General features: G+C 42.2%; 1 protein-coding gene across 7 annotated transcripts in view; it reads left to right on the top strand.

Annotated features, from left to right (window-relative positions):
• Window positions 1–13,920, top strand: part of OTULIN (OTU deubiquitinase with linear linkage specificity) — a 37,575-nt gene extending 23,655 nt beyond the window's left edge. For 5 of the 7 annotated variants that reach the window (XM_035710298.2, XM_035710295.2, XM_035710297.2 and 2 more), the window contains 3 exons: window positions 8,010–8,135; window positions 10,686–10,955; window positions 13,189–13,920. In XM_035710298.2, the coding sequence (XP_035566191.1) occupies window positions 8,010–8,135; window positions 10,686–10,955; window positions 13,189–13,383 (591 nt within the window). In that variant the 3' untranslated portion in view covers window positions 13,384–13,920. Of the gene's footprint in view, window positions 1–978; window positions 7,912–8,009; window positions 8,136–10,685; window positions 10,956–13,188 lie in introns of those variants that run through there. The other 2 variants (XR_007408074.1, XM_035710296.2) reach the window with 2 other exon arrangements.
• The last annotated feature ends 2,405 nt before the right edge of the window (window positions 13,921–16,325 follow it).

Below are 16,325 nucleotides of genomic sequence, written 5' to 3'. Positions count from 1 at the left end.
CCTAAGCTTGTGCTGAGACTCAGAACCAGTGTCAGCCTGTGGCCTATAGGCCGTGCACTGCTGAGCATCTCTGACCTCATCAAGATTTCAGGCAAGCCCTGAGAAGCCGTATTTTGTCACCAAGGGACAGGCACCCTTCAGCTGGCTGATCTGCTTCTGTTTGCAGGTTGAAATATGTTCTCTGTAGCATTTTGCCACTTTCCCTCTTTCTCAGATCATAGTTGGTTTCAGAACATTAAAGGGAAAGAGGAGAGCGAGGCTGAGAGACCTTCCCCTTAACTGAGCTCGCTGGGAGAGACCGGTTTGTGCCCACACTCACCTCCTCAAGCCTTGCCTCATTTTCAGCCTGGGAGGCTGAGCTTTGCCCTGCTGCCCCTCTCGTCCTGCCCTGTTTGGGTTCCCTGTCTCCAGATCCCAGTCTTTCTATTTGACTGGAGTCGATCATCTGACCCTGACCCTGGCTTGGTCCAACTGTTCTTAAACTTGGGAGCAGCTCCTTGGCCCCTGCGAGGTGTCTTTCAGGCAGAGATCCTTTGGTTTCCAAATTCACTAAGTTTTAGACTGTCTGTGAACAGGTGGGACCTGTGACAGAATGTGGAAGCTCTTTTTTATGAGTTATTTGTGGGAACTCATGTTTGTTATCCCACAATCCTTTTAGTCATGGTGGTGATGTCAAGAACTGTAGACACTTGCTAGAAAAAACAGGTACTTTTACAGTACGGGCTCAAGTGAAATTCCATCTGAGCTAATTACCTACCTTATTTTGAAATACTTCCAATCATGGTTTCTTATTTAAATCTTGTTACTTGAGGAGAGGGAGGGGCAATATGGCGGAAGAGTAGGGTCACCTGTCCCCACCAAATTACCTAGATAACCTTCAAATCATCCTGAAAATCTAGGAATTCGGCCTGAGATTTAAAGAGAGAACAGCTGGAATGCTACAATGAGAAGAGTTCATGCTTCTATCAAGGTAGGAAGACGGGGAAAAAAGAAATAAAGAAACAAAAGGCCTCCAAGGGGGAGGGGCCCCGTGAGGAGCCGGGCTAAGGCTGGGGTGAGTGTCCCCAGGACAGGAGAGCCCCGTCCTGCAGAAGCAGGAGCTGCACCAACCTTCCCGGGCAGAAAGGGGCTCGCAGGGAGTGAGAGCAAGACCCCAGGAGGGCGGGGATGCCCTCAGGTTCCCTGGGACAGTAACAGACAACTGCGCTCGCTCCCGGGAGACTGCGCCGAGCTCCCTAAAGGGCTGCAGCGCGCCCACGGCTTGACCCTGGAGCAGCTCGGAGGGGCTCGGGGGCGGCTCCGTGGAGAGGGGGCTGCACGGCCAGGAGCGCGAATCCAACAGCACAGGCCCAGGAGCACAGGGCGCAGGGACACAGCTCAGGATCCGACCTCCACCCGGACAGGCAGAGACTAGGAGGGCCCAGGACAGCAAGGACGCTCCTGCCCCAAACTGAGCAGGTCAGCGGCCCCGCCCCGGAGCATCCAGACCCCTGCAGACGGAGAGCTCTGTATTACTGCGGGAGCTGAATCCAGGTTTCCAGAGCTGGCCACTGCCACTGTGGTTGTTCCTCCTGGGGCCTCACGGGGTAAACAACCCCCACTGAGCCCTGCACCAGGCAGGGGGCAGAGCAGCTCCCCCAAGTGCTAACACCTGAAAATCAGCACAACAGGCCACTCCCCCAGAAGACCAGCTAGATGGACAAGTTCCAGTGGAAGTCAAGGGACTTAAAGTATACAGAATCAGAAGATACTCCCCTGTGTTTTTTTTTTTTTTTTCTGTTTGCTTCCCCCACCCTTTTTTCTCTTTATTTTTTCTTCTCTTTTTTTCTTTTTTCTTCCTTTTTTTTCTTTTTTCACTTTTCTTTCCTTCTTTCTCTCCTTTTTCTCCTTTTCCCAATACAACTTGTTTTTGGCTACTCTGCACTGAGCAAAATGACTAGAAGGAAAACCTCACCTCAAAAGAAAGAATCAGAAACAGTCCTCTCATCCACACAGTTACAAAATCTGGATTACAATTCAATGTCAGAAAGCCAATTCAGAAGCACTATCATACAGCTACTGGTGGCTCTAGAAAAAAGCATAAAGGACTTAAGAGACTTCATGACTGCAGAATTTATCTAATCAGGCAGAAGTTAAAAATCAATTGAATGAGATGCAATCCAAACTAGAAGTCCTAACGACAAGGGTTAACGAGGTGGAAAAATGAGTGAGTGACATAGAAGACAAGTTGATGGCAAAGAGGGAAACTGAGGAAAAAAGAGACAAAAGACCATGAGGATAGATTAAGGGAAATAAATGACAGCCTGAGGAAGAAAAACCTACGTTTAATTGGGGTTCCCGAGGGTGCCGAAAGGGACAGAGGTCCAGAATATGTATTTGAACAAATCATAGCTGAAAACTTTCCTAATCTGGGAAGGGAAACAGGCATTCAGATTCAGGAAATAGAGAGATTCCCCCCCCCCCCAAAATCAATAAAAGCCGTTCAACACCTCGACATTTAATAGTTAAGCTTGCAAATTCCAAAGATAAAGAGAAGATCCTTAAAGCAACAAGAGACAAGAAATCCCTGACTTTTATGCGGAGGAGTATTAGGGTAACAGCAGACCTCTCCACAGAGACCTGGCAGGCCAGAAAGGGCTGGCAGGATATATTCAGGGTCCTCAGTGAGAAGAACATGCAACCAAGAATACTTTATCCAGCAAGGCTCTCATTCAAAATGGAAGGAGAGATAAAGAGCTTCCAAGACAGGCAGGAACTGAAAGGATATGTGACCTCCAAACCAGGTCTGCAAGAAATTTTAAAGGGGACTCTTAAAATTCCCCTTTAAGAAGTCCAGTGGAACAATCCACAAAAACAAGGACTGAATAGATATCATGATGACACTAAACTGATATCTCTCAATAGTAACTCTGAACGTGAACAGGCTTAATGACCCCATCAAAAGGCGCAGGGTTTCAGACTGGATGAAAAAGCAGGACCCATCTATTTGCTGTCTACAAGAGATTCATTTTAGACCGAAGGACACCTACAAGCCTGAAAATAAAAGGTTGGAGAACCATGTACCATTCGAATGGTCCTCAAAAGAAAGAGGGGTAGCCATCCTTATATCAGATAAACTAAAATTTACCCCGAAGACTGTAGTGAGAGATGAAGAGGGACACTATCTCATACTTAAAGGATCTATCCAACAAGAGGACTTAACAATCCTCAATATATATGCCCCAAATGTGGGAGCTGCCAAATATTTAAACCAATTACTAACCAAAGTGAAGAAATACTTAGATAATAATACACTTATACTTGGTGACTTCAGTCTAGCTCTTTCTACCCTCGATAGGTCTTCTGAGCACAACATCTCCAAAGAAACGAGAGCTTTAAATGATACACTGGACCTGATGGATTTCACAGATATCTACAGAACTTTACATCCAAACTCAACTGAATACACATTCTTCTCAAGTGCACATGGAACTTTCTCCAGAATAGACCACATACTGGGTCACAAATCGGGTCTGAACCGGTACCAAAAAATTGGGATCGTCCCCTGCATATTCTCAGACCATAATGCCTTGAAATTAGAACTAAATCACAACAAGAAGTTTGGAAGGACTTCAAACACGTGGAGGTTAAGGACCATCCTGCTAAAAGATGAAAGGGTCAACCAGGAAATTAAGGAAGAATTAAAAAGATTCATGGAAACTAATGAGAATGAAGATATAACCTTTCAAAATCTTTGGGATGCAGCACAAGCAGTCCTAAGGGGGAAATACATCGCAATACAAGCATCCATTCAAAAACTGGAAAGAACTCAAATACAAAAGCTAACCTTACACCTAAAGGAGCTAGAGAAAAAACAGCAAATAGATCTTACACCCAGCAGAAGAAGAGAGTTAATGAAGATTTGAGCAGAACTCAACGAAATCGAGACCAGAAGAACTGTGGAACAGATCAACGAAACCAGGAGTTGGTTCTTTGAAAGAATTAATAAGATAGATAAACCATTAGCCAGCCTTATTAAAAAGAAGAGAGAGGAGACTCAAATTAATAAAAACATGAATGAGAAAGGAGAGATCACTACCAACACCAAGGAAATACAAACGATTTTAAAAACATATTATGAACAGCTATACAGAAATAAATTAGGCAATCTAGAAGAAATGGACACATTCCTGGAAAACCACAAACTACCAAAACTGGAACAGGAAGAAATAGAAAACCTGAACAGGCCAATAACCAGGGAGGAAATTGAAGCAGTCATCAAAAACCTCCCAAGACACAAGAGTCCAGGGACAGATGGCTTCCCAGGGGAATTCTATCAAACGTTTAAAGAAGAAACCATACCTATTCTACTAAAGCTGTTTGGAAAGATAGAGATGGAGTACTTCCAAATTCATTCTATGAGGCCAGCATCCCCTTAATTCCAAAACCAGACCCCACCAAAAAGGAGAATTATAGACCAATATCCCTGATTAACATGGATACAAAAATTCTCAACAAGATACTGGCCAATAGGATCCAACAGTATATTAAGAAAATTATTCACCATGACCAAGTAGGATTTATTCCCAGGACACAAGGCTGGTTCAACACTCGTAAAACAATCAATGTGATTCATCATATCAGCAAGAGAAAAACCAAGAACCATATGATCCTCTCATTAGATGCAGAGAAAGCATTTGACAAAATACAGCATCCATTCCTGATCAAAACACTTCAGAGTGTAGGGAGAGAGGGAACTTTCCTTGACATCTTAAAAGCCATCTACGAAAAGCCCACAGCATATATCATTCTCAGTGGGGAAGCACTGGGAGCCTTTCCCCTAAGATCAGGAACAAGACAGGGATGTCCACTCTCACCACTGCTATTCAACATAGTACTGGAAGTCCTAGCCTCAGCAATTAGACAACAAAAAGAAATAAAAGGCATTCAAATTGGCCAAGAAGAATCAAACTCTCCCTCTTCGCCAATGACATGATACTCTACATAGAAAGCCCAAAAGCCTCCACCCGAAGATTGCTAGAACTCATACAACAATTTGGCAGCGTGGCAGGATACAAAATCAATGCCCAGAAGTCAGTGGCATTTCTATATGCTAACAATGAGACTGAAGACAGAGAAATTAAGGAGTTAATCCCATTTACAATTGCACCCAAAAGCATAAGATACCTAGGGATAAACCTAACCAAAGAGGCAAAGGATCTATACCCTCAAAACTATAGAACACTTCGGAAAGAAATTGAGGAAGACACAAAGAGATGGAAAAATCTTCCATGCTCATGGATTGGCAGCATTAATATTGTGAAAATGTCAGTGTTACCCAGGGCAATTTACATGTTTAATGCAATCCCTATCAAAATACATGGACTTTCTTCAGAGAGTTAGAACAAATTATTTTAAGATTTGTGTGGAATCGGAAAAGACCCCGAATAGCTAGGGGAATTTTAAAAAAGAAAACCATATCTGGGGGCATCACAATGCCAGATTTCAGGTTGTACTACAAAGCTGTGGTCATCAAGACAGTGTGGTACTGGCACAAAAACAGACACATAGATCAATGGAACAGAATAGAGAACCCAGAAGTGGACTCTCAACTTTATGGTCAACTAATATTCGACAAAGGAGGAAAGACTATCCATTGGAAGAAAGACAGTCTCTTCAATAAATGGTGCTGGGAAAATTGGACATCCACATGCAGAAGAATGAAACTAGACCACTCTCTTGCACCGTACACAAAGATTAAACTCGAAATGGATGAAAGATCTAAATGTGAGACAAGATTCCATCAAAATCCTAGAGAGAACACAGGCAACACCCTTTTTGAATTCGGCCACGGTAACTTCTTGCAAGATACATCCCCGAAGGCAAAAGAAACAAAAGCAAAAATGAACTATTGGGACTTCATCCAGATAAGAAGCTTTTGCACAGCAAAGGATACAGTCAACAAAACTAAAAGACAACCAAATGGGAAGATATTTGCAAATGACGTATCAGATAAAGGGCTAGTTTCCAAGATCTATAAAGAACTTATTCAACTCAACAGCAAAGACACAAACAATCCAATCATGAAATGGGCAAAAGACATGAACAGAAGTCTCAGAGAGGAAGACATAGACATGTCAAATAAGCACATGAGAAAATGCTCTGCATCACTGTCCATCAGGGAAATACAAATCAAAACCACAGTGAGATCCCACCTCACACCAGTGAGAATGGGGAAAATTAACAAGGCAGGAAACCACAAATGTTGGAGAGGATGCGGAGAAAAGGGAACTCTCTTACACTGTTGGTGGGAATGTGAACTGGTGCAGCCACTCTGGAAAACTTTGGATCTAAAGATCTAAAGTTAGATCTATTTTTTCTTCTGAAGAAAGTGTTTCACATGAATTCTTCTTTCCTCGTTGCTTCTTCACACCTCATTTTTTGGACTTTCTCCAGGATCTCCACATCTCCTGAGAGGCCTGCAAACCTCAGCTAGGTCATTATGCTAGCCACGGTTTGCCCAGCACATGGAAGGAATGAGGAAACGGGCTTTTATCTAATGGTTTGCCCATTTGTCGTTAGACTTCAGGGTCTTCCGAGGGACTCAGTTTTGTATTGTGACTCTTGCCCAGGGATGTGCACCATGTCGCGGGAGGCTCAGATGGTCTTCCAGGCTTCTCTCTACCCTGTAGCTTAAGTTCCCCTGTTTCCTGTGTTGTGCACTTCTTTGTGTCCAGCTGTGATTTCAGCTGATTGCCACTTGAGGTATTTTAGGTTCTGGTGAGAAATCTGAGAACCTGAATTTAAAGTTTGTAGCCGAACTACCCACATGTTGCCAAAATGCTGAGCAGTGGGTATGGAGCTAGGCTGCCCTTGGTGGGGTCGTCGCAATAAGATGGGGAGAACACAGCTCCTCCTCTGCTTAGTGAGTGATTGTGGATCATGGTCCTCGTGGTAACTACACCTGAGGAGGATTGTACATCCCTGTGTGGTTTGTTTTTTGCAGAAATGAAACCACCTGTTTCATATGATGGCTGTAGATTGAGAAGGTAAAACTGGAATCACCATGTGTGATTGAAAGGGTCTTTAGAGTCTTAGATTCCCAGGGAACTGAACATGTGGCCTCATTTAAAACTATTTATGATTGTTAAACAAGCTTGAGTTCAACATAGGATGCTGTGGGAACTAATTCTTCAATATCTTTTGACTTGGTGGACTTTCTTTTCCTTTCTGGTTTTTATAGCAGTGAAGTGACATGCGTGAGCCTGGCCTAATGAAGAATTTTCTCCTGACACATCCAAGACTGTCGGGAGTGTTGGAATTCCCATGCTGTCATCCATCATGTTGTGTCCCAGCTTGCCTTGCAGACTCCAGAGTCTGTGGATGATTAGGGGAAAACAAAATAAAACACATTCCAGGAAAAAAAGGAACTGGCAAAGTGTAGCTCAGCAGCTGTCTCCTCTTTAATGAGCTGGGCCACTGTAGCTGTTGACCTCTGCTGCTGCTTCTCCATTGCTTTTTTATTTTTTTATCTTACAACATTGTTTAGGCAGTTAAACTAGATACACATTGTTTTTGTGAATATTAAAGCTTTTGAGGATATGTGGTAATATTGGAAATTAGGCTTTATTTTTCTCATCAGGAAAGAGTCAGGTTTTTACTTTATCCTGGACCATCTTGCATGGCCAAAGTGCCTTTCCAGGTTGGGCATTAGGGAGTGGCAGGGAGGCTGTCAGTGATCCAGGAGCTACCTGGGTGGTTTGTGAAGACATGGTGTAAACACTGCCTTGAGGTCCCCTCACAAAGTGCTGTAGAATTTTCTGGGTGTGGTCATTGCTGAGCAAGGTAGATTGTGCCTTTGTATCTCAGCCAGAACCACCATCCATTTCCCTCCAGTGGACAAATGTGCGGGAATCAGTTCTGGAAACAAAGGTAGGTTTTGTATTGTAGGCTTTGTGGTTTCTACAGGATCCTGTGATGGATTTCTTGAAATGTTAACACCTCTTTCTCTCTCTTTCTTGATAATCCAGTTACCAGAAAAACTCATAAGCAAATACAACTGGATTAAGCAGTGGAAACTTGGACTGAAATTTAAGGGGAAGAACGAGGACCTGGTTGATAAAATTAAGGAGTCACTCACATTACTAAGGAAGAAGGTTCGGAATCTGTAGTGTTTTTCCTATGATAAGTGTAAAACTCTCACTCCTGATTGCCCCAGCAGACCACATGCCTATGGCTGGTATTTAGACAATTTAATTTAAATGAACACAAACTCTTCCTGTTAAGTCTTTGGTAAAGTGTAGAAATAGCAACATCATTTATTATGTTCACTGAAATGTTTATCTTTCTTAAAAGGAAACCTTAAACGTGATCTTTGTTCCATGTCATATTGACAAGTTTCAGGGATAATCTGTAGTTTCTATTTCCTAGAGTAGTAGCAATGATATGGATGTGTATTTATTAAGTTCTTTGCAATTATGTTTGTGTTTTAAGTTTCTAAAAACTGTCCTTATTAGACTTGTTTTCATCTGAATGATTGTCCAGTGAGTAGGTTTAGTAACTTTTATCTTTTTTTTGAAGATTTATTTATTTATTTGGGGGAGAGAAGAAAGCGTGCGCGAGAGTGAGAAGTGTAGGGAGTGGGGAGAGAGAGAGAGAGAGAATGAATGAATCCCAAGCAGACTCCCTCATTGAGCATAGAGCCCAAAATGGGTAGGCCCTATCTCATGCTCCTGAGATTCGTGACTGGAGCTGAAACCAAGAGTCAGATGCTTAACCGAGTGTGCCACTTAGGCACCCCAGTAACTTTTCTTTTGAAGACTGTCATGAGGGTTTCTCTGAAACAATCATAGGGAGAACTTGGTTGGCTGATTCCCAGTGATTTGGTTATTATAATGTATCCCTTTCTGGAGTATTCCATGGGTTTTGGAGGTCCTGCTTAGATACTGCCTCACATAGACCACTAGGTTGCTTGCCTTGGAAGAGTTTGAAGTTCTTACCAGGAACCCTGAGTTCAGGGCCTGCTGATTGCTCCAGGCTTTGTAGATGTCGGGGGACGGCTTTCAGGAGTCCTTTAGCACTTTCCCCTGGTGTTGCTCTGTTTCCTCCGGTATGATCTGCCAGCCAGTTAGACTTTCAGCTCTACGAGAGTCTGTCTTGCTCATTCCTTTTCACCCAGTATCCAGCACCAAGCCTGACACATAATAGGCATTTGGTAAATACATTGTTTAGTGAATGAACTGAAGGCCTTGACCTCCTGGAACCTAGTTTTTATTTACAAATGTAAGAAGTGTTTCATCAAAAGTACACTGTCAAAGCAAGTTTAGGGATTGAGAGATTGTGACAAGAGAAGGAAATAGAGATTCTGTTCTTGTTGTCACTTGGCGTGGAGCACAAGGTTTGTGGGGGCCAGGGACCCCAGGATCTAGGTTAGGTGAGGCCTGAGAGTAGGACTCTGGCTACATGAGTGAATGGGAAGGCTCTTCAGCTCAGCCACTGGTGACAATTTCCTTTTCATCCTTTTTAAGGTTTTGTAAAATTGCAATTTTTGCTGTATTAAGTATGTGTACTGTAACCAGATCCTCATTTTGATGAATGTTTAAGTGTTTCCAATTTATAATAACATTAAAATTATTCCTTAATAATCTGAGCCAGCATTACTAGTACTTTCTGTGTGCCAGACTGTGTCCTAAATGTTTCATGTGTAGTTTAATTCTCATAACTACCAAGGTGTTGTTGCTGTTATCCCCATTTTAAAGATGAGGAAACTAAAATCTGGAAGTCCTTTAATGCCCAGCAAAAAGTCACCACCTGCTTGGTAGCAAGGCTTTCATTCCATCCTGACTCTCCTGACTCTAGAGCCATGCTCTTGATTGTCACCTAGGTCTACTTCTGGAAAATAAGAGATACTTCAACTACATATTGAAGAGAATCCTTTGGTACAGTCATTACCATTAAAATTTACTATTGAATTTAGAATTTTAATGGTTTTTGAAAGCAACAGTTGTTACTGGTTTATTCATAAGGACTAGTTCACTTTGGAATCTCTTGTCCTCATTCACTTTAACTAAAAAGCGCATATATTTTAGAGTTTTCTCATTCACTTAGAGAGTTTGTCCATGTTATTTGAATACCTAGTGCTCTGCTTTATTCTTAATTGGAAGTCAGTAAAAATTTCCTGAGTAGATGTATTCATTTGAAACTCCATGTATATTTTAAGGAAGTTAGAGGGGTGGGTTTAGTAAAGTAACATTCAAGCGACCTCACAATCTTCCTTGCCCATCTTCATTTTTGCAAGTTGGCTTGGTGTTTCTGGGTGGTAAGTGCTCCCATTAGCCCCTGAAGGGAAGGTATAATTTTAGCTACCCCTCACAGCTTCACACATACACACCATATTTGCTCCTCCATTAAGTATTTCTGAGTGACTGGTTCAGTTTCATTGTCTAGGAGGTTAGGGGACTTGAAAATTCCATTCCATGGTATCACTACTTCTCAGTGCATTGTACTTTTGTTTTAAATTAATGGGAAATAAGGGATTTGTGTGGTCTATAGAGTGTACCATTGTTTGAGCTAGAAACTTGAATGTTGTGAGGATTGGCATGTGACCCATGGCCTCCTATTTTTGAAAATAATTTTGTGTTCATAGTATGGAAGTATACCAGGTTTTAGAGCAAACATTTCATTGTTATGTAACTTTCTTGTTGTAGTGGGCAGGCTTGGCAGAGATGCGAACTGCTGAAGCAAGGCAGGTAGCTTGTGATGAACTGTTCATGAATGAGGAAGAAGAATATAGCCTCTACGAAGCTATAAAATTTCTAATGCTAAACAGAGCCATTGAACTATATGATGATAAAGAGAATGGAAAGGAAGTACCATTTTTCTCTGTGCTTCTGTTTGCTCGGGACACATCGAATGATCCTGGACAGCTGCTGAGGAACCATCTAAACCAGGTGGGACACACTGGAGGCCTTGAACAGGTGAGTTGTGCTTTTGGATATGTATTATTCCAAAACAGCAGCTTTAATCATCAAGCATTATTTCACAGCTTCTGTAGGCCAAAAATTCTGGAGCAGCTTGGTTGTGTGGTTCTGCTTGGGGTCTCAAGGATGGCTGCAGTCCTGTGTTGTTCAGGGCTACAGTTGTCTGTGGGCCCAACTGGGCTGGAGGGTCCACTTCCCACATGGTGCAACTACCTGGTTGTTGGCAGAGGCCTGATCGGTAGTTAGAAGGAGGGTTTTAGTTTCTTCTTTAGTTTCTTGACATGTGGGCCCTTCCATAGTGTTGCTTGAGTGGCCTTGGGACAGGATGGCTGACTTCTCTCAACATATGAAGTGATCCAAGAATAGAGCAAGGAGGAAGCCACAGTGTGTTTGATGACCTCATCTTGGAAGTTATACACTGTTGTTTACACCAGTCTATTTATTAAGAACAAGTCACTAAATCCATCCCAAACTCAATGGAGAACATTGAAAAGCATTCCATCCAGCTTTTCAAGTGAGGAGTGCAAAAGAATTGTGGGGCTGTTTTGTAACCACCAGATTAATTTCAGCCTGGGCTTGCTTTTGTGGGATACTGGATGGGATCAGTACCCTGTGCCTGGCAGTTTACAAATAGATGAAGCAAAGAGTTTTATTATTTAATCTTGGCAGCCGTAGGCATATTAGATAGCGTCCTTTAAAAATAGAAATAGGGTCACCTTACCCAGTAGAGACCAGCCTGCTCTTGGATCTTTTACAAATATGCTAAGTTTAGAGTTCTGCACAGAGACCCAATGCAGTACTGTCCCATGACTTACCACACAATTGTCTATCTTTAGTGTCCTCATTATATTATCTTAAAAAGTTTATAAAGTCTTTTTTAGTGGAATAGCCAGCTACTAAAGTAGCATTTAAGGTTTTCCATCCAAAGTGCCACCTTTGTACTTAGGCAGCTGACTCTCCTGCTTGCCTTTTCCTGGTGTGTAGCAAAGGGCCAAGGCTGATGGTCACTGCTGGGCCAGGCAGAATTGAAAGTGACTGCTTAACCCACGTACCTGAACTCAGAGTGTAGGTTCCTTATGCCTCCCAAACCTCAGTGAGGTTTGCATGGTGCAGCATGGTTTGCATATTAGACCAAAGTTAGTTCTTTTGGAGTCCTCACAAAGTGTACTGTAATGGCGAGTCCATTTTTGAAAACATAACAACTGTATTGAGATACAATTTACATGCCATAAAGTTTATCCCTTTGAAGTGTGCAACTTAGTGGTTTTTAGAGTGTTTATAGAGTTTTGTGGTTGTCACTGTAGTCTAATTTTAGACTATTTTATCACCACTAAAGGAAACCCTGTACTCGTTAGTACTAATTCCCCCTCCCCTAGCCCCAGGCAGCCACTAGTCTGCTTTTCTGTTTCGGTAGATTTGCCTATTTGGGGCATTTCCTAGAAGTGGAATCATATAATATGTGGTCTTTTGTGACTCGCATCTTTCACTCAGCATAGTGTTTTCAAGACTCATTCATATTGTAAGACATGTCACAAACAATATTCCATCATATAGATATACCACATGCATTCATTGGTTGATGGACATTTGGGGTCTTTCTGCTTTTTTAGCTATTGTGAATAATTCTATTATGAACATTTATGTACAGGTTTTTTTTTGTGTGGGCACATGTTTTCATTTCTCGTGGGTATATACCTGGGATATACTTCTTTTTTCTTTAATTGAAGTTCACATAACATAAAATTAACCATTTTAAAGTATATGACTCATTGGTTCTTAGTACATTTACTGAGTTCCAAAATATTTTCATCACCCCAAAATAAAACTTGGTGCCTGTTAAGTAGTTATGCTTCATTTATTATCTGTTTGATTATAACTGTTCTGGTGGGTCTGAAGGGGAATCTCATTGTAGTTTTGGCTTGTGTTCCTCTGATGACTTTCATGTGCTTATTGTCCATTTGCATATCTTTTTTGGATTAATGTCTGTTGTATTTAGATCCTTTGCCCAATTTTTAAACTGGTCATTTTTTTAAAAATCGTTATAAAAGTTCTTTATGTATTCTGGATACAAGTCCCTTATCAGACAGTATATTTTGGATGATCTGCTTATTTGTAGCAGCCACTAGAAAAGTCTGGGGACTGGGCCCATGAGGTGAAAGAGACGTTGCAGCATAGCTGTGCTGTGCCCTGCCTGGAGCACCTCTGCATACCTGTTTGCTCTTTTCCCCAGGTTGAAATGTTCCTTCTTGCGTATGCTGTGCGCCATACCATTCAGGTGTACCGGCTCTCCAAGTACAGCACTGAAGAATTCATCACGGTCTACCCCACTGATCCGCCCATGGACTGGCCTGTGGTGACGTTGATTGCTGAAGATGATCGGCACTACAACATCCCTGTGAGAGTGTGCGAGGAGACGAGTCTGTGAGATGCGTGCCTGGACAGCCTGGCAACGTGGCCAAGGTGCACAGCCAACTCCTTGGCTCAGGCCTTGGGACTCCAGGTCTCTTACAATGACCCATGGGAACTCTTGGGCCCTATGAGCCAAGCTGGACTGGGCTGTTCTGAAGACAATTTTTGATAATAAGAGTTAACCAAGTGTTTTCCCTCATCTTTAATGCAATAACTTTCAGTGGGGGCCTTCAGAGCACTTTTGGAAGGTACAAGGTACATCTTCTCCATAAAGCAAATCATTTGTATCAGAGGAGACTCATTTTGGAGAGGAATCTGTTCTTTATGTCTCAAAATCAAATTCTCTTTAATTGTAAACTGGCTCTCAGTTTTTTCTTAAGATAGAGTTTTTTGTTTTGGTGGTAATGGGTCTCTTCAGTGCCCTTCCTATGCAATTCAGCTTACATGGCATAACTCTGGGATGCAGTCTGTTAATGGCACACTCATAACATCCTCTGACAGTCTTGTTGAGTGATGGTGTGGATTTACCTGTTAATTAAAGTTATTCTAAGCAGATTGTCTCATAGAAAATTAAAAACTGGGTCCAAAAAGGAGTTATTTGAAGGCTAGAGAAAGAGCTGCAGGAGGCATGTGATGGCACCTGAATTCCTGACTCTGAGAATGTGACAGGTGCCTGAAGTCCCTGGTGCTTCCTGCAGGTGGTGCACTGTCAGCCAGGTGAGCACTGCTCGTAGTTGAGTTCTAGCATTGGGCTCCTAGTGATTTTCCATTTCATAGACGTGCCTGCTTTATAGTCAGAACAGTGCTGAGATCCACCTGGTTTTTTGGGGGAGGAAGCCAAGGCTGGGTGACTTAAGGCACTGCTCTGAGTTCAGGAGGTGGTGAGCTGGATCTCAGTCTTCTTGTGCCCTTTTCATGGGATGGTTTTGAGGGTGCTTCCACTGCCAAATTCGTGTTCCTGCCAGAGGATGAGTAACACAGTGAAGTGTCTGAGATTTTTCATCAGTAAGATGAAGCAGAAACATGTACTAAACCTAAGTACGCAAGTGTGGCTGAGTGGCATCTGCCTGTGATTTGGTTCAGGAAGTCTGAGGGAGGAGGGTGTTCCTGGTGGTGAATGATTGCTGCCCAGAGGCCTGGTTGCATGTGGTTAGGGCTGTGTTATCCACAGGGGGTGTGGGCTGTGTCCATTGTTTTCAGGGACCAGACATCACTCTAGTGCTGTATCAACATTTGTGAAGGTAGTATCACCCTGAGGGACCCAAGCTTTATTTTATAATAATTAAAACCTCTACTTGGCTCAATAGTATGGTTAATAAGCTATTAAGTGTTTTTGGGGAGTGGCAAACCTTTTTTTGAAAATGTAAGTTTTGCTTTATACTTAAAAATAAATTTTTTTTTGAGAAAATTCAGAGGACACACAAAACTATGCAGACTGTTACATTAGTATTTTCCCATTACCTCATCAGTAATATTCACCACATTTTGGGAGGTGTTTATTCTTCAGAGTGTTTGAATCAAGTTCTCCGAACGTGTGTGAATGTGTTGAAGAGGCTTTATGTTTTTCACTGTGAAATGTAATGGTGCTTCGAATAAGGAGGTACTGAGAAGCCAAATTAATAATAATGGCTTCTTATTGGCTTTGAGGCTTCATTTTAGTATTTGCAACTGTACAATAATAGGAAATGCTTACTGTTTATTCTTATGCATTTTCCAAAGCACACTTAAAACGTTTCAGCACAAGGCATGGGAGTCTCTGTCCTCCAGGGTGTACGCTGAGTTTGATGGTCCATACCTACTATTGAATTGAAGAATAGTCATGACCATCTGTCTTTGCATTTTGAAAATGTTCTGATCTTTGTGAACTTGAACTGGACTTCTGGGCAACTTAATTGTTTACATGCATACTTTTTTCTTGTTCCTGCCTGTGGTATTGTTTGAGTGTGCAGAAATTGTGGCCTTTACCACCACAATGATAGAAGTTTGAAAGTATGTGTTTAAGTGGCTTTCTGACCCCAGGCTTTCTTGGACTCTGCTCTCAGACTGTCACTCAGGCTTAGTGGGATCACAGCATCAGAGAGGCAAAGCTTTCAAAGAAACAGGACTTCGGGAAATAGAAAAGATTGGCCGACTTTATAGAATAACGTTTCTTTGTTGTGACATGCAACGTCAGTTGCCTAGAATCTTGATTCCATGAATCATTCCTGGTCATGGGCTGGTCGGGTGGCAGCACCAGAATAGAAATTGCATTGAGACTGAAGTGGATGCAGGATATCTATTTAGAGGGGGTCTCTGAAGTGATATAAGGTTCTAGAAGAAGAGAAAGCAGTGGTAACTACAGTGTGTTTACTTTAATTCCCAGAGCTTATTGCCAGAGCTCAGAGATTTTTGGACCCTATAATCTTGGCAGAAAGATGATCTCTATCCTAAGCAGGCATGACTTATGCCTTTGTGCTTATTTAAGGCACATTTAAATCTGAACGACTTTCCCTATGCGGAGTTCCCTGGAATCCCTGTAATGAACACTGCTTCTTCAGGACCTCTCCTGCCTCCTCCCCTCACTTGCTTAGCTCCTTCTGCACGTACTGATGGCACTCACGTCGGGACCAGTGATGATCACAGTGGGCAACTAGAGGCCAGGATGTCGTTTCTCACTTGTGATCCTAACCTAGGTGGGATTTGATCTAAGTGTTTGCAGTTCCTTGTCTTTAGAATATGGCATATCCTAAAATGCCTTCGATGCACTGAAGAGGATTGACTCTACTTTCCTGGTAGAGCCATTGACACTTGTATTAGATGTTTGTTATTGAGTTAAGTAAGATATGATGCTAAGTTTTCAGACATTATCTTTGTATCCTTTCATTATTTAGTTCCTTCTGGATGTAGGGTTACCAGGTAAAAACTTCAGTCCACATGAGTCTTAACACCTCTGTCAGAGGAAACATCTTTTGTGGGTTT

Source organism: Canis lupus, chromosome 34 (genome assembly GCF_003254725.2).
Source record: "Canis lupus dingo isolate Sandy chromosome 34, ASM325472v2, whole genome shotgun sequence".
Classification (NCBI taxonomy): Eukaryota; Metazoa; Chordata; class Mammalia; order Carnivora; family Canidae; genus Canis; species Canis lupus.
Note: the sequence above shows the minus strand (reverse complement) of the source record. Positions and strands in the feature narration are given on the sequence as shown.